Source organism: Myotis nattereri, assembly GCF_964212035.1.
Source record: "Myotis nattereri genome assembly, chromosome: 10".
In the NCBI taxonomy this organism is placed as follows: Eukaryota; Metazoa; Chordata; class Mammalia; order Chiroptera; family Vespertilionidae; genus Myotis; species Myotis nattereri.
Genome location: NC_138085.1, coordinates 82,256,848 through 82,282,640, shown reverse-complemented (window position 1 = coordinate 82,282,640; position 25,793 = coordinate 82,256,848). Strand labels below are relative to the sequence as shown.

The 25,793-nt window shown below is 61.2% G+C and overlaps 1 protein-coding gene across 1 annotated transcript in view; it reads left to right on the top strand.

The window, feature by feature from the left end:
• Nucleotides 1–25,793, top strand: part of ASAP2 (ArfGAP with SH3 domain, ankyrin repeat and PH domain 2) — a gene marked incomplete at its 5' end in the record, with an annotated part of 89,307 nt that overhangs the window by 56,246 nt on the left and 7,268 nt on the right. Inside the window, 16 exons of the mRNA XM_081100704.1 lie at nucleotides 2,033–2,108; nucleotides 2,392–2,478; nucleotides 4,984–5,087; nucleotides 5,316–5,385; nucleotides 7,540–7,627; nucleotides 9,247–9,295; nucleotides 9,375–9,541; nucleotides 11,518–11,651; nucleotides 15,312–15,406; nucleotides 16,598–16,787; nucleotides 17,702–17,787; nucleotides 18,547–18,662; nucleotides 19,846–19,913; nucleotides 20,435–20,548; nucleotides 21,938–22,145; nucleotides 24,137–24,268. Of these exons, the coding sequence (XP_080956830.1) occupies nucleotides 2,033–2,108; nucleotides 2,392–2,478; nucleotides 4,984–5,087; nucleotides 5,316–5,385; nucleotides 7,540–7,627; nucleotides 9,247–9,295; nucleotides 9,375–9,541; nucleotides 11,518–11,651; nucleotides 15,312–15,406; nucleotides 16,598–16,787; nucleotides 17,702–17,787; nucleotides 18,547–18,662; nucleotides 19,846–19,913; nucleotides 20,435–20,548; nucleotides 21,938–22,145; nucleotides 24,137–24,268 (1,784 nt within the window). The remainder of the gene's footprint in view (nucleotides 1–2,032; nucleotides 2,109–2,391; nucleotides 2,479–4,983; nucleotides 5,088–5,315; nucleotides 5,386–7,539; nucleotides 7,628–9,246; nucleotides 9,296–9,374; nucleotides 9,542–11,517; nucleotides 11,652–15,311; nucleotides 15,407–16,597; nucleotides 16,788–17,701; nucleotides 17,788–18,546; nucleotides 18,663–19,845; nucleotides 19,914–20,434; nucleotides 20,549–21,937; nucleotides 22,146–24,136; nucleotides 24,269–25,793) is intronic.

Here is a 25,793-nt window from a genome sequence, read left to right as displayed (position 1 = left end):
GTACACTCTTCAAAAAAATGTTTTTATTGATTTTGGAGAGAGAACAAGGGAAAGGGGGAGAGAGAAAGAGAAATACTGATGTGAGAAACATTGATCAGCTGCCTCCCGCACCCCCAACCGGGGATCGAGCCTGCAACCTGGGCGTGTGCCCTGACCGGGCATCGAACTGGTGACCTCTCGGTGCACGGAACGATGCTCCAACCACCTGAGCCACACTGGCCCGGGCGGACTGTCCGCTCCTGAGGAAATGGGCCGTGGCGTTGACTTTCTCCGTCTGTAGCACGTGACACGTTTACCTGGCGGGTGGTTGCCACGGTGACCCCTGTGGAACGGAGCTGAGCTCTGCTTGGAATTCCCGGTGCTTGTCTCAGGCGGCCAAGGCCACTCCGCGAGGGGGAGGGCCGAGCACCGAGCTTGGGGCGACGCCTCTGAGGTGGCGCTGACCCGCCCGCTGGCGTGTGGAGCCCTCCAGACCGGCTGTTTCACAGACGCAGAGCCCCGACTCGGTGATTGACACGAAGATGGCTTTCTCAGTCCGTATCCCCGTGACCTCACAGGGGGCGGTTTAGGAAGTGGGTCGCTTCCGTGCTGATACTTTATTTTTAAGAAGCAGCTATTTTTGGATTTCCTTTTTTTTTTTTTCTCCTTTATTTTGCCCAAACTGATGAGTTGGGTAGCAACTGGCCACTTGTGGAAAGTGAACTAGTTGGCCTTTTATGGGCATGAGCTCAGCAACCTTTAAAAATGATGCATCGTCCATCGCTTCCTTTCTGGATTACTGTGTGTGCACGCGCGCGTGTGTGTGCACGTGTGTGTGCACGTGTGTGCGCGCATGTGTGCATGTGTGTGCGCACGTGTGTGCATGTGTGCGCGCGTGTGCGCGCGCGCGTGTGTGTGTAACGCTCTGTGCTCTTCAAGTTATCCCAAGGCCTTTGACTGTTTTAACGCACAATTTGGGAGACAACATGTGGAGCCCGATGACTCGGCCGATGGACCGAGGAGGCTGTGGCCACGCCGAGTTCATCCATCCGGGGTTCCTGCGAGTCCCCCCACTTAACGTTCCCTCCGGCCTTCACCTGTCCCGGGAGCAGGCTGTGCGTGGCGAGCGCAGTGCCGGGGCGGCGGTAGGGCTGCCTTTCTCGGGCTGCGGGCCCTGCAGGTGTGAGGCGGCGCCTGTAACCGGGTTCCGGGAGTCGCGGGGGCTCCCCCGTGGGACTCCTTGGCTGGGCATGTTTTGCTTTTTGCTGAGACATTTGAGAAGAGCCGTCATCGTGTTCCTTGTCTTTTATTTCATTTAAGGAGAGAACTGGCCTCTCTCTCCGCCCAGTTCCTGGAGCCTGCTGTCCAGTGGGGTCTAGAAACAGGGTGTCCTTAAAACAGCAGCAATGACACAGACAAGAGGGGTCCCCCGTTCCAGAAGGTGGGAAGAGTGTTGAGTGACATGTTCTCTGGCCAATCCCTGCAGAGACCGCTGTGCCTGCGGCTGGTGAACCCAGGCACAGAGATGGCGAGGCCCGCTGGCCCAGGGCCCGGATGCAGGCCCCGTGCCCGGAGATGCTTGCACTGGTGGCGGGGGCACGGGCCAGCACCCAGCCCCTGGGCCTGGGGTCTGGTGTCCTGTGCTGTGGTGAGGGCCACCCCGTTTTCTTCATTCCTCTCGAGGGTTACGTGCACACAGGGCATCGGCCACTGCTGCGGCAGAAGCCTGTCTCGCTCCCGCTGGTTTCCGGACTCTTCCGCCCCCGAACCAAAGCCTTCGCCGCCTTTATTAGCGAGTCCTGTTTCCCGTTATAAACTGAACACGTGGAGCTCGTGTTCGTGGGTCAAGAAAAGTCACAAATATTTTGCCTGATAGCAGCTCCCTTCCGTCCCCTCCTCATCGTTTTGAGCGTCTTTTTATTCCGGAAACACGTCCAGGTTTTCCCCGGGAATGACATAGTGACTTTAGCCTCTTTCCTTAAAGAGGTGTTCTTTCCGGCGGACAGAATTGTTTAGCATGGGACACGAGCTCTATTTCTTCCTTTCCCCCCAGTTTTTTCCAGGATGGACTGAAGGCCGTGGAAAACCTCAAGCCCTCCATCGAAACGCTTTCAACAGATCTCCACACAGTAGGTGCCTCCCCTGCCACGTCTGCGTCGACACAGTTTTTATGTGGCAAACGCTCTCTTGCCAATGTTGCTTCTGTCTGACCTTGAGTTTGCTGCTGGGCTGGGCAGAAACTCACAGCCGGCAGTGCCCCTCGGAGCACGGAGTCCCACGCTCGGCCGCGGGGGGAGGTCTCGGGAGTGAGGGGGCAGGTGGCCCGGTGAGGTGGGGGTGCCCTGTGCACGCCAGCTTCTCGCTGCACCTCTGTCATGGCTCTCCCCCCCTCTCTCTGTTTTGTTTCTAAAGATCAAACAGGCCCAGGACGAGGAACGAAGGCAGCTGGTGCAGCTCCGGGATATTCTGAAATCGGCGTTGCAGGTGGAGCAGAAGGAGGTGAGGGCTTTAATTTTGAAGGACGGCTGTTTGATACTGTGCCTTCCAGGTGCTCACAGAGCCTGCTGGGCTGTCCGAGCAGCAGCCAAACGCTCAGTGGGTTCTCGGAGTGTGGGATCCGCCCCGTTGGCGTGTGTACCTCCCGGGGGCCCGGCCCCGGCTGCAGCCTGCAGAGCTCCTGCTCAGCCGGTGTGAGACGGGTGCTCTTAGCGTCTCCCCAGACACAGGCTCCTCAGTGTGTCCTGACTTTCCTGCACTCCGGTCCCCCTGCTCACAGTGTAGTGTGAGACTTACCGTAACCACCCCCTTGTGAGGAAGGAGTGTGTCTGAGTGTGTCACCCGTAGACTTTAGATAACTAACTTGTTAAACGCCCTCGTGCAGCGGTCGCCAGCCTGTCGGACCTCACAGACCCCCAGCGGCCCGCGGACCGCCGCTTGGCGACCGCTGCCTCCGTAGACATTGAGTTCACTGCTGGTGGTTGGAAGTTCCTGTGCTATAACTGAATATTGTTGTTTTTCTCCCAAATGCGTTTACCTTTTGTGACCGAAGTCTAGGAGAGTAAGTAGTTCAGTATTTTAATAAATTGGAGAATTTTGCATGCTTTCTTCGTGAACTTAAAAAAAACAAAACCGGTTTCTTCCATGTATAGATTAATGAGTCGAGCATCTTTCATTTAATCCAGAGGTTCTCAACCTGTGGGTCGCGGCCCCTTTGGTGGCCGAACGACCCTTTCACAGGGGTTTCCTAAGACCATCCTGCGTATCAGATATTTACATGATGACTCATCACAGTAGCAACATGACAGTGATGAAGTAGCAACAAAAATAATGTTATGGTTGGGTCACAACATGAGGAACTGTATTTGAAGGGCCAGAAGGTTGAGAACCACTGGTTTAATCCCTTCTCTCCCAATAGCGGGGTTACGAAAGGCTGAAGAACTTAAACGCACACGTCAGTGAAGTGGGAATCTCCCGAGTGTACAGTGTGCCCCTTCGCTGTCGTTCCTTGTGGAAATGAAACAGCTCCCTCCACCCATGCCCACTCCCTCAGGAGGCAGCGGTAGATGATTCTCACCATTGACGTTTCTATCTCTCTCTCCCTTCCTCTCTGAAAGCAATATTTAATTCATTCATTCATTCATTCATTCATTCATTCATTCATGTTTTAAAGCTCATTTCTACCAGGCCAGCATGGCTCAGGGGTTGAGGGTCAACCTATCAACCAGACGGTCACAGTTTGATTCCTGATCAGGGCACATGCCCAGGTTGCGGGCTCGATGCCCAGTAGGGGGCATGCAGGAGGCAGCCGATCAATGATTCTCTCTTATCATTGATGTTTCTCTCTCTCTCTCTCTCCCTTCCTGAGATCAATAAGAAATATATAAACAAATAGAAATTTTAAAAGCTCGCTTCCTCCACTCCCTATGCATTTCCCCGTTGGCCCTTCACTGGGTGAGCCGGTGCCGCCTCAGTTCAGATCGCGCTGATTGTCATGTGTGTTAGTTCTTCCTTCGTCTGGGCCGTGGCACCAGGGACAGGCGTGGGCTTGGTGTGGAGAGACCAGCCCCGTGAGGACACGTGGTGTCCGGGAAGGAGCATCAGTGTGGGAGGTGGGTGCCCAGCCCCGACAGGCCCTGTGCCTCGAGCAGACCACCTGTGCCATCGTGCAGTGAGCTGGTGGGGGTTCCCAGCAGCCGGTGGAGGCAGCCCCCCGCCCTCCTGGTTGACCTGTGAACTCAGGTCCACGTTTTGCTCCCCCTTTGCCCTCACCCCTGCCAGAAGCTCGGCCCCCGCCCCACAGCCCTTCCGCCCCCGGCCGGGGCTCTGCCTGGTCTGCTGGGCACAGCCCTTGCCCTTCAGAAGCCGGTTCCCAGCTGTCCAGGCGGCCGGCCCACCTGAGCAGGGCAGGGCGGTTCAGGACCCGGCCCCGGGGGAGGGGTCAGGGAGTGAAGGTCGCTGAGCCTGGCCTGTTCCAGGCGTCCACGTGCGTGACCTTGCTGTGACCTTCCGCCCGGGGTGGTGCTTGCCTGTTTCCCAGGAGGAAACTGAGCGGGGGCCTCGGGATCTGCCGACAGGAAGGGGCGGAACATGGCTGTTGGGTGTGTTCGGTGTTGGTTTTGCTTGAAGGGGCTGCGTCCACCTCTCAGGACCTTCTGGCCGTGATCAGGGGCGGAAGGTGGTCGCTGAGTCAAACCGGTAGCTTCCCAGTGGCTCACTGGCCGGTCGGGGCGGCTGGTCTTTGCCGTTCCCTCTCCAGCCGGGTGGGTGGCATTCACGGGCTCCTGGGTAGGAATTGTTCTTGTCTTTGTGTGTGTGTCTGTCTGTGTGTGTATTTGTGTGTGTGTCTGTGTGTGTCTGTATGTCTGTGTTCGCGTGTGTGTGTGTGCGCGCGTGTCTGTGTGTGTGTGTGTGGTGAGAAGGGAAATGTCTCTAATTAAAAAGAAAAGCTTTAAGGGCAGAAGCTGCCCTTTCAATGAGGATTAAACGGACTTCCGGCCACTTCAGGACTCGCAGCTGCGCCAGAGCACAGCCTACAGCCTCCACCAGCCGCAGGGCAACAAGGAGCACGGCACCGAGCGCAGCGGCAGCCTCTACAAGAAGAGCGACGGGTGAGGGGGCGCGGGGGGTGGGGGCACAGGTGGGGGGCACAGGTGGGGGGGAGCGCGGGGGGAGGGGGCGCGGGGGGCGGGGGCACAGGTGGGGGGAGCGCGGGGGGCGGGGGGCACAGGTGGGGGGAGTGCAGGGGGAGGGGGCGCGGGGCGGTGGGTTACCTGTGTGTCTGCTAGCTCCCGTGCCCAGAAGTCCTAAACTTTTATTTTCCCCCATTTCTCTGGAAGGATCCGGAAAGTGTGGCAGAAAAGGAAGTGCTCTGTGAAAAACGGGTTTCTGACCATATCGCACGGAACGGTGAGTGTCTCGGGGACCCGGTCTCCGCTGGGGAGCCGCTGGGGGAGCCGGGGCGAGCTCGGTGCCATGAGCGGGGCGGCTGCATGCGACCGCGGTGTCTCCACGCCGGGAGCCTGTCTGCGGAGAAGCGTGTTGGGTTCCCGCCCGTGTGGTGCACCTGCACCCGCTTATGCTTTGGCAGCCGGGGCGGGGAAAGCCTCGAACCCACAGCCAGGAGGAGGGTGGCAGGTGCGCTCACTCCCAGCTGAGACCCGGAAACACGCAAACCCGCCCCACCCCGCCCGCCGCCTGCCTCTGGGGCGGGAGGGAGCATCGCCCAGGACTTTGGGAATCTGATTCCAGAGGCGAGTGACGCCGGTCACTTCATTCTAGAAACCTGAGACTCCGCGCCCGGCCTAAGGCCTCGGTCCTGCACGCAGTCGCCATGCGGGGCCTGAGCCCTGCGTGTCAGCCGGTCACACACCCCGGGGGGGTACAGTGATAACCAGGCGCGCGGAGACGGGCTGGCGGCCACGGGCACAGACAGCCTCCCACCCGGGGGTGGGCTCCTGCTCGGGCTGCAGGGGAACGGGGCGGGCGAGCCGCTGTTGGTGTGGAAAATGACACCGTCAGTGAGAACACGAGAATGAACCGTGCTGTGTACTCACCACTGTCAGCTGCTTTGCCCGCCCCGTGTGCCACGTGTGTATTGGTTCCCGGACGAGCCAGGCAGTTCTCCTGGTGAAGGTCTGACTGGATGGGGTGCTCTTCCTTGGCACTGAGGTTGGCACGACCAGGCAGAGCTTGGGGTCTTCTTCCGCTGGTGCCTGGGGACCCAGGGACTCTGAGAGGCACCTCCAGACCACAGAGTAGCCAGTGGCTCCCTCCACGAGGTGTGGCCCAGCGGATGGATCCTTCTGCTTCCCCAGACGCCCTTTAGGGAACCATATTGTTCACACCACCGGGCTCCGTCCTGCGTCAGAGCAGAGGGGTCTGCCAGTGCCTGAGGATCTCAGGGTCGGCCCCCATGTAGACATGCGTGTCCATGCATCCCAAACCCAAGCTTTCCCAGGTCTTGACGTGACAGGTGGCCACGGAGAGGGATGGCGAGTGATTAAAAGTCCAAGACGTTTTTTTTGTGTGTGTGTTTTTTTAAAATATATTTTACTGATTTTTTCACAGAGAGGAAGGGAGAGAGATATAGAGAGTTAGAAACATCAATGAGAGAGAAACATCAATCAGCTGCCTCCTGCACACCTCCTACTGGGGATGTGCCCGCAACCAAGGTACGTGCCCTTGACCGGAATCGAACCTGGGACCCTTCAGTCCGCAGGCAGACGCTCCATCCACTGAGCCAAACCGGTCAGGGCCCAAGATGTTTTCTTGGCTCCTTCTGTGAGCAGCGTGGTAGGTGGGGAGAGAGAAGCCCATTTGCTCTGGGAGATTTCTCCACGGTTTCTGCGCGGCGTCTGGCCATGCAGAGTGCGTTTCTGAAATTACTGTCTCGCCCTCTGCCGTTTGCTTGTTTGGATGAAAATAGGCTGTTTTCTGACATTGTAATAGTCGTTCTGACACACATCTGACAAAAATACCATTTCTGTGATCGCTCGTTCGCCGTGCCTGTCTGTCGGGGGAGTTGACACCGTATGTGAACGAGGTTGGTCTCGTGGAGCCATGACAGATGGCTGGCATCGCGGGTTGGGCATCTGTCATCTGTCGTCTGTCATCACTTCAGGAAGCAGGGAAATTACTTCCCCGTCATGTCTGTGAGGTTGCTGTTCCTGGAAGCGAGTGTTTACCCTCAGAAGAACCCTAGTGGGAGGCCAGGCATTGACCTGGGCGCCCCCCGGCAGCCGCCCGCCGTCCGTGAGCAGGAGGAATGAGAACGGGGCGTCTCGGGCTTTCGCCGTGGACCATCTTGGTCTCGGGAAGTCCACTGCCATGGACCACGACGCCAGCAACGCTGGCCCCCGAGCGGCTGGGCGTCCCTGACGCTGACGGAGGGCCGCCGCCCTGTGAGGGGCTCGGTGGTGGTTCCGACCGGATGTCCGCCCTCTGAGAGCGAGGGAGAGCCCTGCTCTTGCTCTGCGCTCATGAGTGATGACACCGTGCGGGTTTCCGTTCCCCCCCACCCAGCTCCGGGTTTGCTTTACTTTAATTGTACTTTTCCGACAGGCGAACCGGCCCCCCGCCAAGCTCAACCTTCTCACTTGCCAAGTGAAGACCAACCCCGAGGAGAAGAAGTGCTTCGACCTCATTTCGCGTAAGTTTGTTTCTCAGACGCCGCGCCCCAGAGCAGCCCTTCGAGCCGTCTTCCAGGGCCTCGGCCCCTTTGCCTGCGCCCGTGGGAGAGCTGGTTTGGAAGAGAGAGGCCTGCATTTCGGGTGCTGGGCGTACTGTTCCCCGGGATGCCCGGCCTACCGTGGAGGAGGGCCCCCTCCCCCTGCCCCCCAGTGCCTTGAGGCTCTACACACCTCGATGCCTCGTCCCGGCTCCCAGCCTCCTCTTCCTGTTTGCAGACGAGGAGATTATCCTAGGTCAGCCCATAGCCTGAAGCCCCTCCCTTCCTTATAAAAAAGGAAGCATCTGTGATGTTACACATGCTGCAGCCCTAGCTGCTGTGGCTCAGTGGATAGAACGTCCACCTCTGGGCTGAAGGGTCCCAGGTTCGATTCCTGGTCAGGGCGCATGCTTGGGTTTCGGGCTCTGTCCCCAGTGTGGGGCGTGCAGGGGGCAGCCGATCAATGAATCTCATCGATATTTCTGTCTCGCCCTCTCCCTTCCTCTCTGAAATCAATAAAAGTAAACAAATATATATATATGAAACTTAAGAAGCACTGTTGTAAAAAAAAAAAAAAGTGCTGCACACGATGGGGATCGGGCCTTGCGAGCTCTTGTTCTTGAAACGGGTTAGTGTTCCGACCGCAGGACCCGTCTCCCTGCTTCGTGAGCCTTCCTTCCGGGGGCGCGCGCAGGGGAATCGCCTCGACTCTGACCGAAGCCTGCCCGTCGCTTCTGCCGGTGGCCGCGCTCTCAGCTGCAGTATTTGTCCCCCTTTCCCCAGGGGTGGCCACCGCTGCTGCTGTCCTCCCCCGCCTCTGTGCATCCCCTCTGCCAGGACGCCCCCAGCGTGTTCTCTGCCGCGTCTTGCTTTCAACATTAAAGTTCACGTCCTGCCCGGCCAGCGTGGCTCAGTGGTTGAGCATGAAGCTATGAAACAGGGGTCACAGTTCAATTCCTGGTCAGGGCACAGGCCCAGGTTGCGGGCTTGATCCCCAGTGTGGGGCATGCAGGAGGCAGCCGATCTATGATTCTCTCTCATCGGTGTTTCTCTCTCTCTCCCTCCCTTTATAAAAATATATTGAAAACAATAACACTGAAGCTTTTGAGACTGTTGATGGCTTCGATGGCATCCCCTGGTCAGCAAACTGCGGCTCGCGAGCCACATGCAGCTCTTTGGCCCCTTGCGTGTGGCTCTTCCCAAGCCTTAGGAGTCCCCTAATTAAGTTAACAACAATGTCCCTACCTATATAGTTGAAGTTTAAAAAATTTGGCTCTCAAAAGAAATTTCAATCGTTGTCCTGTTGATATTTGGCTCTGTTGACTTAATGAGTCTGCCGACCACTGGACAGCCTCATTGGCAGCTGCATCGCGTTAGCCTTGAGTGGAGGGACAGACAGGGTTGTTCCTTTGGCTTTCAAAGCCACAGCTGCCAAGCAAGGCAGGCGTGCGAGGGACGCGAGGGGGTGCCTGCCTTTGTAGGAGCCGTTCATGCCCTAGTGCAGCGCCCGGGGGACCCCGGAGGTTGGCAGTAAGCTGCTTCCCGTGGCCATCGTGCCCGCTGCTGCCCGCTCACACTGACGGGGCCCCTCTCGCCCGCAGATGACCGCACGTACCACTTCCAGGCCGAGGACGAGCAGGAGTGCCAGATGTGAGTGCCGGCGGGCGGGCGGGCGGGCGAGGCGGGCCGGCGGGGCCCGGGCCTGTCACAGCCCCCTCTCCTTCCCCAGATGGATGTCTGTGCTGCAGAACAGCAAGGAGGAAGCCCTGAACAACGCGTTCAAGGGCGACGACCCCCCCGGGGAGAACAACATCGTGCAGGAGCTGACCAAGGAGATCATCGCGGAGGTGCAGAGGATGACGGGCAACGACGTGTGCTGCGACTGCGGGGCGCCAGGTGACCAGCCCCTCCCCCGCCTGCCCCCTGCACGCCCCACCCTGGGGATGGAGCCCCCAACCTGGGCCTGTGCCCTGACAGGGAATCGGTGACCTCGTGGTTCCTGGGTCGATGCTCAGCGGCTGAGCCACCCCGGCCGGCTCCTGTCCATTTCAGAAAGGCCCTGCAGCTGGGTGGGAGCTCAGAGGCACGCCCAGGCCGCCTGCGCCGTGTGCCGGCCACGTGAAGGGGCCGGGGGGGTGTTTGCCAGGCGGCTCTCAGACGGGATCAGGTGCAGAGGGGCCCACACAGCTGAGAAGATTTCCGTGCTTTTTGAGAAAACGGGAGCTCAGAGGAAGGTCAGAGCAAGGTCATGGCCCTGGCAGTGACTGCAGGGCTTCCCGGGGATTGGCCCCGTCCGCCCTCCGTGGGACCGTCTCAGCGACTTCGAGCCGCTGTCTGGCCTGTGACCTGCCGGCCACCCGCCCTGTCGGAGGCCAGTGTTGCCTGCGGGCCTGGGGCTGCCCTCGGTCTCTGCCCTCGGTGAGGCCTGTAGGGGCTCCTTCCTAGTGGACAAGCACGTCACCGCAGGCTTCAGCCAGAGCGTTGGAAAGGTTTGCGAGCTGACTCGTTCTTCTCAGGAAGACGGGGTGCTGGGGGTCAGGGGAGCCCAGAGCGGCCTGTTCTGAGTGAGAGACCGAGGCTTGGTGAGAGCGGGCCGGCCCCTTTTCCCGCGAATTCTGTGACCGTTTTTGTAAAAACCAACAACAAAAATAGAGTGCAGAGCAGACGTGCGCCGGGGGGCTCCTGGTGCCGAAGGCTGTCTTTGGGGACCATGTGAGGCATGACCTCGTGGGGTCCTGGGCCCATGTACAGCTCTCCTTGGCGGCATCTGGGGTCTTACCTGAAAGGGAGTGGAGGGAAGAGAAGGGCAGAGCTTGGGCTAGGAAACGCGCGTAAACAAGCCACGCCTCGCGCGCTTTTGTTCTGAACGCTGAGACAACATGGCTGGTGTAGAACCTGAGATAGTCGGTCTACAGGTACACGCGCTCCCAGGGGCACGTGCAGTCGTAGAGAGGAGGCCCAGGGAGGAGAGCACGCAGGCGCCCCGCGGCATTCCCTGGCGTGAAAGAAATGTCTCATAACTGGAGCTTTTTAAAAACAGCTCCACGGTTACCAGGGACCACGGCTGTGCTGTGCACCCACTGTGTGCTTCTAAGGGCAACTAGCAGTTCCAGAGAGAGCTGTACTGCTGGGCCCAGGGAGTTTTACTCTGAGTCCCCCTTTCAGTGAGTCCAGCGTCCTTTGTCAGGCATTTCTCCAGCACCTACTGTGTGCCACACACAGTGTAGGACTCTCCGGGGTGTCAGTCCCCCAGCGGAGGAGCACAGGTGCGAGTCCAGCGCAGGGCGGGCAGCCGTCTGTCTGGCTCTGTGCCCACCTGCAGCCCCAAGCGAGGCCCTTCTGGGCAGCGTGCGGGCACCCGCCCTGCTCCCTCCACGGCTCTGTGTGCGTACAGTGAGGGGGTATAGGAAAGGCACTGGCATTGCTCCAAGTGGAGCTCTGATGGCTACCAGAGTGCTGTGCGCAGAGCGTGGCATCAGCACGCAGTGTGTCCTCTCGTGATTATCAGCACCTGTGAACACACAGGCACGTGTGACCTCCGTCAGCTCCCCTGTGGTAGTTCGACTTCGGGTGGTGTGACCAGGTCGGTGATGGGCGCAGCCAGGAGAGGGCACTGTGTCCTGTCCCTCGTTGACCCGTCACCTGATGAATGGCAGGACGGGGAGGTGGGGGTTAGGAGAGGGAGAGGACAGACGGGTGCCTGTGTGTGTTGAGTGTAAGTGGGAAGGGTTCTGGTGGAATGCGGGCCTGGCTGCATCAAGGGTCAAGAGCACGCTGGTGCTCCAAACTCCATGTGTGGTGACTGTGAGGGAGGGTCCTGGCCCCGGGCCCTCTGCTTCCCGCCGGCTCCAAGCCCCCTGTTCCCTTCGCAGACCCCACGTGGCTCTCCACCAACCTGGGCATCCTGACCTGCATCGAGTGCTCGGGCATCCACCGCGAGCTGGGCGTGCACTACTCCCGGATGCAGTCCCTCACCCTGGACGTCCTGGGCACGTCCGAGCTGCTGGTAACGTCCACCGCCGTGACCTGGGGGTGGGCATGGACGGTGCTGGAAGCTAGCTGTGTATTCAGGCATTCAAACCCACTTTGGTTTCTTTTATTTTTTTTAAATATATTTTTATTGATTTTAGAGAGGAAGGGAGAGGGAGAGAATCATGGATCGGCTGCCTCCTGCACGCCCCACGCTGGGGATGGAGCCCGCAAGCCGGGTATGTGCCCTGACCAGGAATTGAAATGTGACCTCCTGGTTCATAGGTCGATGCTCACCCACTGAGCCACACTGGCCGGGCTGTTTTCTTTTTTTAAGATACTACATTTTTATTTGAATTGGAATTTTAAGATAATTTGCCAGGGGGCGGGGAGGGGGGTCTTTATTTAAAATGTATATTGTTGAAAGTATTGGCCCTAACCAGTTTGGCTCAGTGGATGGAGCGTCGGCCTGCGGACTGAAGGGTCCCAGGTTCGATTCCAGTCGGGGGCATGTACCTTGGCTGCAGGCACATCCCCAGTAGGAGGTGTGCAAGAGGCAGCTGATGGATGTTTCTCTCTCATCGATATTTCTAACTCTCTATCCCTCTCCCTTCCTCTCTGTAAAAAAATCAAAAAAGATATATTTAAAAAAAAGAAAGTATTACAGATGTCCCCCCTTTTTTTATCCCATTGAACCCCCCCCCGCCCCTCCCAGGCCTTCATCACAGTACTGTGTCCCTGGGCTCTGCACGTATGCGTATTAAGCTCGCCCACCCCTGCTTTCTCTCTGAAACGCGTCAGCCTGCCCCATGCTTCGCTGTCTCTGGATTTGTTTTGTTCGTCGGTTTATTGTACCCATTGGGTCTGATTTCCTCGGGGCCGGGGGCTGTTGAGGTTGCAGATGGACTTGGGCAATCACAGACTCATTGGCGACCCCTCCTTCCCAGCTACCAGCAGCTGAGGGCGCTCTTGTTACACAACTTCCTTCTTCGTGAAGGAAGTGAAGTGACGCTCTGAGAGGAGCGGGGACCTCAGAGCGGGGACCGGCGTGAGATGCTGGAAGAGGCCGGGGTTCGCCCGGCTCACCCCATTCATTACGCAGGCAGAGCCGGAGCCCGGGGCGGTCAAGGCCCCCCCCGCCCCCCGAGTCACGGCCAGTCCTGCCCAGGCTGCGGTCACTGCCTGGCTCAGCCTCCGTGGGCTTTTCCCCTCCCCTTACCGTCTCCTCTGGGGGAGACTGCTCTTTGCTCTCATTCCGTTGCTTCTGGAAAAGTCTTTCCCTCTCGGTCCCGTGATAACGCGGACACAGGCCCATGTCGGGGCCGAGGCGTTTTCTGTGCGTAGCGTTCAGGGTCCTGAGGAGCAGGGCACGCACGCCCGGCAGGCACATGGGCCACCGCACACGTGAGCGCGTGTGGGCCGGTGTCGGCGTCCGCGGCTGCTGGCCGGGCACCAGTGTTTGGGTTTTTCCTTGGGGAGCTGGGCGCCGGGCAGTAAGGAGAAGTGGGTATTGCTTGCCATTGATTTAGTGTCAAGAGCAATAGTCCTGACAGAAGATCCATCCCTGTGGTCAGTAGACCCTCAAGGGGCCAAGCATCTTACTGACGAGCCCTCAGGGGCCAGCAGGCTGAACTTGTAATGCACGTGAATCGCCTTGTCGGCTCCTCCCGGGCTCCAAAGACTCCTTCCTGGTCCTGCAAGACCACGTGGGGAGACCCTAGAGTGGCCTCCAGTCAGTGACACCCCCATGTCAGTGACACCCCCCTGTCAGTGACATCTCTGATTACTTCAAGTTTGAAACTCAGCCAGCCTGCCCTGGCCAGTTTGGCTCCGTGGATAGAGGGCCTGCAGACTAAAGGGTCCCGGGTTCGATTTTCTCTCTGTGTCCATCCCCCTCCCTTCCACTCTCTTATGGAATAATACCTCCGGGTGAGGATTAACAGAAGGAAAAAAGAAGCTAAGCTAGTCCAAGTAGTGTGTCCTCAGTCACACGCTGTGGTTACTGCTAGTGTAACGATGCATGAAACACACGTGTGCAGAGGTGTGCGCGTGTGCACGCAGGTGGGGCCCTGGGTGACGGAGGATGGCGTAGGATTGAGACTCGCACAGTATGTTCTCAAAGAAACAAAGTACTCAGTCAGCACCGGTGCCCGGCAGCAGCTGGTATGTGCCAGTCGCTGTGAAGGGCACACGAGCTGATACCCATCAGGTGCCCCTCAAAGGGCCCAGGACAAAATAGGCAATTACTTCACCACCAACCACTTCGCGCTCCCATTGCTTTAAGGAAACCAGCCCTTGCAGCTGCCTGGCCCCGCGACGTCCACACGCCCACCTGGCCATTCCTGGCTGCTGGTGCGACTCGCTGGGCGGGCACCAGGCTGCAGTCAGCTCACCCACAGAGGTAACGGTTATAAGTAACTTCAGAAACACAGGTGGTAGCAACACAGAGTAAGATAACTGGGAGGTGATGAACTTTATTACTTTTTAAAATAGGATTTTTTTAAAAAAAAATATTTTTTTATTAATTTCAGACAGGAAGGGAGAGGGCACACCCACACTGGGGACTGAGCCCGCATCCCCGGCATGTGCCCTTGACCGAGAATCAAACCCTGACCTCCTGGTTCATAGGTTGAGGTTCAACCACTGAGCCACGCTGGCCGGGCACATGATGATTTTTTAAGTGACGAGTTTATATCTGTGATGTTAACAATGGCTGCGTGAGCCGGTAGGAGCCTGACCCCCCCACGCCTGTGACACCTGCCTGACTGTCTCAGAATGTGACTGATCTTCACGGGACGCTGTTGCCTGCCACAGAGGAGAGACGAAAGGTCGAAAGACGGTGATTCCATCTTGCGAAGATGACACGACCTCTGACTCCTGGTCCAGGTCCCCGTTTCCGTCCCCAGAGCCTCTGTCTGTATATTCTCATGGGAGCTACGAGTTTGGCCAACTCTCACCGTCACGGAGAAATCGGACAGAGCTTGCTGAGTGCAGACCTGCAGATATTTCCAGCATCTACCCGGGGGTAGTTTTCAGCGCTCCCTTTTCTTCAGGGGTTTTTCAGAAAAACCAGGGGGAAGGCCAAGTCCTGTGGGACTTATTCCTGCCCTCTGCCTGCCCCCGACCTCTGTCTGTCTGTCTGTCTGTCTGTCGGGCCCGCTCTGCGTTCCTGCTGACCTGTGGCGGGGGGCGCTCCTCTGAGTAACCAGCTCCTCCACCCCAGCCCTGCCGGGGCTCACCTGGCCGGTGTCCGCCCTGAGCCCTGACTCCTGGGGATGGTGCCTGGAGTGCAGGACACGTGTGTCTGGGCTGCTGCCCGCCTGGCTGTGGCCCCCAAACCAGTTAGTAGAGCTGGGATGTGAACCTGAGTCCTGGCTCGCTGGCCCGAATGCAAGTGGGAGCGGTTCTGGGGGCGGGGCGTGGGTCAGGACGGAATCTGCCCGAGCCGTTCCCACCGCTCCCCGCCCCGTCGGGACTCCATCCGGGCGCTGCAGGAGGACGCTCGCGGAGCGGGCACGCTGCCTCTCCTCTCCGGTTTTATGGGTCCCTTTGGGGTTTAGCGTTGTGTGTCTGTGAAAAGGCAAACCACTTTATTGCTCTATTTCTTAGCGGCCCTGGGCCCGTCCTCAGCTGGCTGAGGCGTGTGTGGGGAGGGCGCCCTATGGCTGAGTGCCCTGAGCAGGCGGTGTCGTTGCAGCTGGCCAAGAACATCGGGAACGCGGGCTTCAACGAGATTATGGAGAGCTGCCTTCCAGCCGGGGACCCCGTCAAGCCCAGCCCAGGCAGCGACATGTGAGTGCGGGGCTGGCCGGCCAGGGGCCCGGGTTCTGAGGGGCAGGGAGTGACACGTTTGGGGGCATCGACTGTTTCTCTCGGGCGGGGGTGGGGAGCATCTGGCCCGCGAAACCCTCTGGTCTGGCCCTGCCGAGGCACTGGGGGCGCGTTGATGAAATGTTTGACCGAGTAGAGCAGCCTTGTTTTTCACTTGGTGGTTTCGTTTGGCCCGCGAATGAGGTCACGAAGATCCCCATGGCTCTGGGCAGAAGGCTCCCCGCCCGGCGTGAGGGACTAAGTCGGCCTACGCTGTGGGTTTCGGGGCTTTTTCTCGACACCTTCTCCTTCCGGGGTGTCCCAGTGGAAATGGGTGGCGTGGCTGTTTTTCCGAGGAAGAGGCCCCGGGAAAGCCCCATGGGCTGGGGTTCTGTGCATGTGCAGGGCGTGCGGTGAGTGTCACCCTCGCCTGGTGGTGTGTGGGTTCACACTCGCCTATCTGCCTGGGGAGTGGAGCCCCTCCAGGCTTAGGTCTCCCCTAAAGGCAGGGCAGGAGGGCCACCCTAGCGAGCACCCCTCCTGGGGGCCAGGCATCTGCAGGGGGCGGGGTGACTAGGAGAGAGGCCCTGTCAGGGCTCTGGGCAGGCAAGGGGGAGGCACGAGGTGGTGCGACCAGCGGCTCCGGGGGTGGGGCACGCCTTCAGGGGGAGCAGAGATGAGGCTAGTGTGCAGGGGCGCTGAGAGCGGGCGGCCCCAGGACGCCTGCGCGGGCTTGCGGCCGCCTGCACCGGAGGCTGGAAGGTCGCTGCTGCTTGAACATGCTGAGGGGTCCCAGGAGCAGGTGCCACATGGCACAGGGCACGGCTTCCCTGATTGAGCTTCTTGTAAGGTGGTGGGGACCGGGCTTTTTTTTTTTTCATATTTTTATTGATTTCAGAGAGGAAGTGGGAGGAAGAGAGAGAGAGAGAAACATCAATAATGAGAGAATCATGGATCAGCTGCCTCCTACACGCCCCCCACCGGGGATCGAGCCTGCAACCCGGGCCTGTGCCCTGACCGGGAATCGAACCGGGACCTCCTGGTTCGTAGGTTGATGCTCAACCCCTGAGCCCCGCCGGCTGGGCCTGGTTGTTTGTAATTGTCACAAGTGAACGGTGTTGGCTGTTGGAACAGAGGCCTCAGTCGTTTACGAGGCCGTTGGCTCGCTCCCAGGAACGCCAGGAAGGACTACATCACGGCCAAGTACATCGAGAGGAAGTACGCGCGGAAGAGGCACGCGGACGGCGCGGCCAAGCTGCACAGCCTGTGCGAGGCCGTCAAGACGAGGGACATCTTCGGGCTGCTCCAGGCCTACGCCGACGGCGTGGATCTCACGGAGAGGGTCCCCCTGGCCAACGGGCATGTAAGCGCGTGGCGAGGCCGGCAGGAGGGGAGCTCTCTGTGGGAGGGTGGTGGTCCGTTCCAGGGGAGCGTGAGCACCCCGTGGGCACTCGGGTGCCTCGGGGCTGGGCCTCAGCGGCAGCTCCGGAGGCCATAGGGGGGAGGAGAGGCCTGGTGCACCCCTGCCCCGCTCTCCAGCCCTCCCCCGACCCCCACCCCCATTTCCCGAGGCCCTTTCCTGAGAGGGTGGGGTCTCCCTGGCAGTGTGTGTCCTATCTCCTCCCGCGGGGGCCTGGGGACACACGTTCCCCTGAAACCCCCTTTCGCCCAGAATAATGGCACTCAGGGCTGAGTGAGGAGCCAGGCCCTCGGTCCAGGGCAGCCTTCCACTCCCGCACCCCCACCCCCACCTGGAACAGCCCTCCGCCCCCCCACCCCCACCTGGAACAGCCCTCCGCACCCCCACCCCCACCTGGAACAGCCCTCCCCACCCCCACCCCCACCTGGAACAGCCCTCCCCACCCCCACCCCCACCTGGAACAGCCCTCCCCACCCCCACCCCCACCTGGAACAGCCCTCCCCATCCCCACCCCCACCTGGAACAGCCCTCCCCACCCCCACCCCCACCTGGAACAGCCCTCCCCACCCCCACCCCCACCTAGAACAGCCCTCCCCACCCCCACCCCCACCTGGAACAGCCCTCCCCACCCCCACCCCCACCTGGAACAGCCTTCTGCCCCCCCACCCCCACCTGGAACAGCCCTCCCCACCCCCACCCCCACCTGGAACAGCCCTCCCCACCCCCACCCCCACCTGGAACAGCCCTCTGCCCCCCCACTCGCCAGAACTTGCTTCCAGAAGCTGCCGGGCCGGCCAGGGCAGGGTGCCCCCGGGGCGGGTGGGAAGGGAGCATGGCCGCCTCTGCTTGCTCTGCAGGAGCCGGACGAAACCGCCCTGCACCTGGCCGTCAGGTCCGTGGACCGGACCTCGCTGCACATCGTGGACTTTCTGGTCCAGAACAGGTGGGCCTGCTCGGATCGGGGGTGGTTGGTGGTGTTCTTGGGGTTCCCGAGGGAGGAGGCGGGTGTCGTGGGCCGAGGGGCTGGGATGGCCCCAGGGCTGAGCGAGGGCTGCAGGGGGCGGGGGGGGGGCAGGGCGGCCCTGCGGGAGCCTGGAGCAAGAGGAAGGGTCCCCTGGGGGGATCCGCAGGCTGCAGCCCTGGTGTCTTTGACCCGGGGAGACACCAGCCCCGAGAAGCAGCCTGACCGTGGCCCTCACAGTGGTCGCGCGGCTTGTCCCACGTCCGAGGCACATGGGTGCTTTTGGGGGGAGGGGGGTTGTGTTGGGAATATTTGGAAATTCACTCACAGTCCCTGCTTCAGGCCAGGCCCAGAGGAGCCTTGGGACTCGGGCCTTTGGAAGGTGACTTTTGCCTTTTCTGCGGAAGAGTCCATGTAAGACGGGAACGCTCGCCCGTCCTGTGGGACAGGATGGGCCACGGCGTGGCTTCCCACGGCCTCGGCACTGACTGGGGAGCCCGGCGGCGGGGCTTGGTGGTGTGGGGCCCAGGAAGGCAGTGGCTCTCAGCACCCGCCCAGGCGCAGCAGCCCGGCTGCCTGGCTCCCTCGTTGCCTCTCCACCATCCCTGGTGGCCTAAGTCAGGCACCAGCTCACAGCAGGTGGCACCGGCCCCCGCCCTGCAGCCGAGTGAGTGTCATCCTCCCCGCTCACCCTCAGTCCCCAGGGCTCACTGTTCCCTCTCTCCCCCGGTCGCCGGCCAGCGGGAACCTGGACAGACAGACGGGGAAGGGCAGCACGGCCCTGCACTACTGCTGCCTGACGGACAACGCCGAGTGCCTGAAGCTGCTGCTGCGCGGCAAGGCCTCCATCGAGATCGGTGAGCGGCCGCCGCCTCCCGCCTGCGTCCTGGCACGGGGACAGTCGGACGACACAGCTCCCATCGGGGCTGAGGACACAAATACCAACTTCTGTGCATGGGCCACGAAGTTTCGATCGCACTGTCCGTGCGCCCACACGTGGTATTTTGTGGAAGAGCCACACTCAAGGGGCCAAAGAGCCGCATGTGGCTCGCGAGCCGCGGTTTGCCGACCACTGGCCTAGACTGTCCATCAGTGGCCGGCGTCGCAGGGACGGTGTGGGCAGGCGACAGGCCCTGCCGCTGCCCCAGCCCCTGAGGCTGAGGCAACCTGGGCCATGGTTTGGGGCTTCTCACCTTCCTGTTCGTAGCCCACACCTCGGGTCAGCCCAGCCCCTGCTGGCCCAGGGAGAGCAGTTACACCCGTGTCCCCACCGAGGGACCCTGACGTCCAGCCCAGGCCAGTCCAGCGGCACCTGGCAGCAATGGGTCATCAGGAAATGCTTTTGAGGACTAGAGAAGGAAGGCACACACCTGCTTGAGAGCCAGGTTCCTTTTTCAAAATTATCATCAAACCCGGCTGGTGTGGCTCAGTGGTTGAGTGTTGACCTATGAACCAGGAGGTCATAGTTTGATTCCCAATCAAGGGCACACGCCCGGGTTGCCGCCGGCCTGATCCCCAGTCGGGGGCGTGCAGGAGGCAGCTGATCCATGACTCTCTCTCATCATTGATGTTCCTATCTCTCTCCCTCTCCCTCTCCCTCTCCCTCTCTGAGATCGATGGAAAAATATTTTTAAAAAATTTAATCAAGCCTCGTTGGCTGAGGGTTCCTGAGGAGAAAGCCCACAATTTCCCGTTTGTGGACAGACGGCCGGGGGAGGCGGAGGTTACACCGGCTGCTGCCTCCGCCCGCAGGGCTCCGGTTGGGGGACGGTGGGGAACCGCTTCCTGGGACGGAGAGTTTGCATGTTGCTTTCCGTCAGTTGGCTACTTCCGTGGCTCGATGGTCGTGATCTGTGCAAACCTTGTAAAATCTCAGTGACCACACATGGCGTCAGCTCCATACACTCATAAGACGAATGCAGCCCCAGCTGGTGCACACGCGCTGCGGATTTCATCGGTCGTGCTCGATTTAACTTTGGCCGCTGCTCTGTGCCTTTTATTGTCCTCATCTCTGCTTGTTCTTGCCACCCCGCCTTGTAGCGAACGAGTCGGGGGAGACGCCGCTGGACATCGCCAAGCGCCTGCGGCACGAGCACTGCGAGGAGCTGGTGAGTGTGCGCAGAAGGGTTAAGGCACTTCCCGAGGCCACACAGCGCCTCTCCGTGGCTGTGGCGAGCGTGAAGCCCCACTGGCCCGAGACCCCAGGTGAATGTAATGAATGACTTCTCCCTGCAGCTGGGGCTGCCTGCCCGCCTTGAGGGCCCTGAGTGGCCCTGGGAAGGGCGGTCCGTCATGTTCTCAGGGCTGAGCTCCTGTTGGTTGAGGAAAGCCGGGCTACCCCTGGGGACACGCCCGGTTTGCTCCCTTACGCGGTGGGCTGCGTCCAGGCTGCGCGTCATTCTGCAGATCTCACGTCCCTGACCTGCGCGCAGTTCACAGGGCACCTAACGGGCTCGAGTTCCGCGTTATCTGTGAATTAGGGAGCGGGTGTAACCCGAGACCCAGAGATCTGCATAAGCTGGGGGGGCCCCCTGCCTCCCTCCCTCGGGCGTGGGGGTGGATGTCCGTGTCCCGGGCTGAGTGTCTCCCGGGCTGAGCTGCGTCACCCACAGTCCTTTGCTCCCCTCAGCTGACCCAAGCCTTGTCTGGAAGGTTCAACTCCCACGTGCACGTGGAGTATGAGTGGCGGCTGCTGCCCGAGGACCTGGATGAGAGCGATGACGACGTGGACGAGAAGCTGCAGGTCCGTGCCCGCGCGTAAAACCCGAGTTCCCTGAGGAGCTTCATTCGGAGCCGCGCGGCTCCCGGCCTGCGTTAGGGTGGAGAGCGGGTGTGCAGGAGGGAGAGTCGGGTTTGCTTTCCGCTTCCTGTGATCTCGGCGGGCGTTGCTCTCAGCGCTCCGGTCTCCCCGCTCCTGCACACTTTCATTAGAGGGACGAGCGAGGCAGCTGCTCGCCTTTGGATGTGGAGGGAAGACAGGGGCGGGCTTCGATCCCAGCGGGGGAGAGGAATCCCCACGCTGCGGATAATGGGACCAGGAGCCAGGTTCCCCCCGCGGCCACGGCCACCGAGTGGGGCTCTGAAACCGTTCAGTGGCCCCTCGCGCTCATGCGGTGAAGGCTTTCCCTGCTCAGGTGGGGCCGCTGACGCTGAGAGAGAGTTGACTTGGCCACAGGGAAGCAAGTGTTAGAGACCAGCTTAGGGCCAGCCTGCGGGCTCTTGCCTCCTAGCTCCTTCTTGTGACGCTCCCTGGGGGACCTCGGAACGTGAGACGGGGAGGTTGTCAGGTTTGCTCGTCGTCCTGTAGGACGTCCAGGTGTGTCCTGAGGACACCCAGTTACCTACGTGGCGTTTCTGAACCGAGTGGCCCGTCCTTGTGGGCGGAGCACTTCACGTCCGTACTTGCTGATCCTTTTTTTGTTCATTCTCACCCGAGAGGATATTTTTTCCCCGTTGAGTTTTTTAGAGCAGAAGAGAGGGGGAGAGACACAGAGAGAGAAACATTGATGTGAGAGAGACACAGAGAGAGAAACATTGATGTGAGAGAGACACATCGATTGGTTGCCTCCTGCACATGCCCCGACCAGGGCTGGGGATCGAGCCTGCAACTGAGGTAAGTGCTCCTGATCCGAATCAAACCCTTGATCCTTCCGTCCAAGGGCTGATGCTCTAACCACTGAGCAGCCGGCTAGGGCCTTACTGACTCTTAGAATAAGAAGTCCTTTTAGCGAGTTAGCGATGAAACAGGGTCAGACCGGTTTCCTACACTCCTGCCGTCAAACAGCAGGTTTGACACACCTGCCCCAGGTGAGGGCCTCTTCATCAGCCACAGCTCACCTGCCCGCCCTGAGGGCAGTGGCCCCGCCGGTGGCGTCGCCCAAGTAAAATTCCGGTAGGCAGGGCCCTGGGGGCTCGGAGCCCAGACACGCGTCCACCCCCCCTTTTTCCAGCAGAGAGTGGCGGGCGCAGTCGGTTCACACGGCCGTGGGCTTTGTGGGAATTTAAAACCACTGAGCTCTGCACACCCGAGCTGGGTGTGAGCCGTGGGGTCGGCCAGCTTGTCGCCAGTAGGTGGACGCTGTGACCCGGAGGTCGTGTGTCCGCACGTCCCACACCTGCCGCCCCCCTGCAGCCCAGCCCCAGTCGGCGGGAAGACCGGCCGGTCAGCTTCTACCAGCTGGGCTCCAGCGCCGCGTCGGTGGCCAAGGACAAGCAGAGGGGCTTCGCGCCCAGCATCGTGCAGAACGAGACGTACGGAGCCGTCCTGAGCGGCAGCCCGGCCCCCGGCCAGCCCGCGGCCCCCGGCGCCCCCCCGCTGCCCCCGCGGAACGTGGCCAAAGGTACTGAGCCCGGAGCCCGGCCATGCACGCAGCGTGGTTGGGGTGTGGTTGGGAGGCTAGTCGCTGCTCGGCTCCCCCCAGGGGACGTCGGTCCCCGTTGGGGTGGGCTGCTCCCCTGGGGCCTTTTGTGTGTCATTCGGGGGTTTGCTTCCTAAGGAAATGCCGTCGCGCGTCCGTAGGTGCCGCACACGGTGGAACATCGTGACCTGGTCCTTGTTCTGGGCACAGGTGTGGCATCCGTGGGTCACGGGGGTGCAGGTTCCCCCCGAGGGGGGCTGAGCGGTGGGCCAGCTCAGGGCGCTGCTCAGCAGGCGGTCACCTGCAGCCCTTCTTTCTGGCCCTTTCCCTTCGCTTCCGCCCTCGGTCCTTCCTCTGCCTCCGTTCTCCTCTGGCCAACCCCCCCCCCCCCCCCGCCTCTGCCTGGGCGTGGCCAGCGTGTGGCACCTGCAACTATTCCTTATCTCTGTGACCCCCAGGACATGAAGCGTAAAAAAGAGGCTAACTTGGGAACAATCGTAAATTTGTAAAAATCGTAAAAACACAAAATAGTCCCTGTGGTCCCGCCAGCACCTGACGTGCCAAAGCTCGCCACACCCACGCGCTCACCTTTGCAACGTGGCGAGTGTGGCTCAACGGGCGCTGTTTTGTTTTAGGGGGAGCAGTGGGAAATGGAGCCCCCCAAAGTTAAGTAAGTTTCCCGGCACAAAGCCCAGCTGGCCATGCTGCTCTTAAAGGCGGGTCCGTGGCCAGCGGTCTTGGGGGGCTCCCCAGGGAGGGACAGGGTTCAGGGGGCTCCCCAGGGAGGGGCAGGGTTTGGGGGCTCCCAAGGGAGGGGCAGGAGACTCAGGGCGTCGTGTCCGGCTCTGCGGCTGCCCTGGGCGCGGCAGTCACAGAAAGCCCCAGATTCGTGTGTGCTCGCTGCTCCCTGGGAGGGGCGTGCGGTGGAGGTGGCGGCCTGGGCCGAGGAGGGGCTGGCAGGGCCTTCACCGGGGTCTGTGCTCCCGTGCGACTGGGCCAGCTCCCCTGCTGCCTGGGGTCTCAGACCCCCCCCCACACACACACACACAGCGTGGGGGGGCCCAGAGGAGGCTGCTGAGCTTGTCCAGGTCACTGAGTCAGACCTCCGGGGAAGACCCACCAGGCAGAGACCGGCCCGCGCCCGGCAGGCCCCCGAAACAGCCGCTCCCTCCCTGGCAGAGCCCCCCGTGCCCGCACCCAGGCAGGGTCCTCCCCACGCTCGATGGGAAATTGTCCCACAGCTGCCTCGTCCCTTCCCCCCCGTCACCCTCCCCATTGCTGGGGGGGTCGGGGCAGCTGAGCGCAGCCTGGGTTGGGTCCCTGGGGGCGTCTCGCCGGCCTCCTCCTCCCACGGGGGCACCTGCGTTAAACTGTCATCTCGCCCCTTGTTGGCTTCTCCGAGGTGTGCGTCATGCGGGGAAGACGGTATTCGCTCTGCTATTTGCTCTGTGGGCTGGAGAAAGGGGTGGACAGCTGTCCGTCTTTCTCTCGTGTTTTCCTGACGTCTCAGAGTGAGGCTTGGGGGTTTTCTTCCCTTTGTGTGTGTGATTCTGGTGGTTGCTTCATTTCTTCTCTGATGATTGCACTTCACTGCTACTGGCCCCCAGGGGGTCTCCCCGTCCTCCCTCTGGTCCACGCCGGGCCCACGCGGAGGCCGCCTCCAACACGGGGAAGGGGTCGGTGTGCCCGCCCCGCCAGGCCTTGTCCACATCGTTGTCTGAGAATTAGAATCTGTAGATCGCCCGCCAGCTGGGCGTTCCCGCTGCGTCCCCATCGCGTGTGGCCGTGGCTGTCTCGGGCCGGAGGAGTGTTTACAAACCAGCCCTCCTGCTCCTCCAGACGGTCCCGCTGACCGTGGGGCGAGGGAGCGGGTCAATAATGCCGTGTTCTGTTTCTGTTTTTGTCGTGTGTGTGCGCCTGTGTGACGCGTGTGTGCGCCTGTGTGACGCGTGTCGCGCGCGTGTGGTGTGCAGCCCAGGCCGCCTCCGCTAACGCCCTGTGGAAGACAAACGCTGTGGGTGTGGACGGTGTCAGCCGGCAGCGGTCCTCGTCCGATCCGCCCGCTGTCCACCCGCCGCTGCCCCCTCTCCGGGTGACGTCGACCAGTACGTTCTCCTTTCTCCTTCCTGCCGGGGCTTGGCGGTCCGCTGGCCGGGTGGGGAGGGCGCAGCGGGACGGTGTCTCTTCATGTCCTCCAGCCCCGCGGCCTCCTCCTCCCCAGCTGTAACCCCCACATATGTCAGCCCCCACCCAGGGCTCACCCACCAGCTCCTCTGTCCGCCCCCCCCCCCCCAGCATCTCGGCCGCATCTTCCTCCCCGACATTGGCCTAGGGCAGTGGTCAGCAAACTGCGGCTTGTGAGCCACATGTGGCTCTTTGGCTCCTTGAGTGTGGCTCTTCCACAAAATACCACGTGTGGGCGCGCATGTACAGTGTGATTGAAACTTCGTGGCCCATGCGCAGAAGTCGGTATTTTGTGGAAGAGCCGCATTCAAGGGGCCCAAGAGCCGCATGTGGCTCGCGAGCCGCAGTTTGCCGACCACTGGCCTAGGGCTTCATTCCTTTGGCCGTTTGGCCGGTCTCGGAATGGGGCACCATCATTTGGGTTCTGGTGTGTTTCTCCTCCATGTCAGCACGTGGGTGACTGTCCCAGAACCAGGGGAGGAGCCGGGAGAGGGTTTACTCCAGCAGCAAAGCAGGAGGTCTCCTGGGCCAGGGCGGCCGGCCCGGGCTCAGCTCTGGCCGTGGGAGCGGGGCCTTGGGAGCCTCCCCGGTCTCCCTGGGATGGGCCTCGGTTACGATGGACGCCCACCAGCCACGGGCAGGGTCTAGGGGTGTGGCTGCCGGCCGAGCAGGGCTGCCTGGGAGGGTCTCCCAGAACCTCGGGGGGCGGGGAAGGGGTGTCCAGCTCAGACATACTTGACTCACATGCCAGGGGGTGCTGGCAGGTCTGGGGGCACCGGGAGCTTCCGGGAGCCTATGTTCTGCCTGGGTCTGGGTCCCTGGGGCTCCGGGCTGACGCTAGAGTCTGCCTTTGACTTTCCCTTTGAAGCAAAGGAACCAGGAAGGAACAGTAAGTACAGTAGAGGCAGCCTCTCAGCCGACTCCTCCTGCGTCACCGGGCCTCGCCCTCCGCGGTCCTGGGAGGGGGGTGCTGGCTCCTCAGGCAGCGGCCTCCCGGGCAGGGGTCCCGGGCGAGAGTGCGGGACCCTCAGGGAGGGCGCTGCTGACGTCCCAGAGGCCAGGCGGCGGGGGGCAGGGTCCAGGCCCACCCCTGTGCTACCCCTCGGTGACCCTGGGAGAACGCATGTCCTGCCCGGGAAGCGGCCTCCTTGTCTGTAAAGCATAGAGGCTGAGCCTCGTCCTGCCCCTCGCAGCTGGGCAGCCGGCACAGGGAGCTCCTCACCACCTCCGCTGGGACTGACCTGCCCGCAGCCTGGGCAGCGGGTCGGCCCTGGGTCTAGAGGCGGACGGAGGAATGACCCCGGACGGCCCGGCTCCCCGGGGGCAGGACGTGGCCAGAGGCCGGCCCGGGCCTCAGCCTCAGCCTCCGCGGCCGCCGTCCCCCCAGGTCACACACCACATCCTGGATCCCGGCTTCTCCCCGGGAATTCCCTCGGAGAAACACTC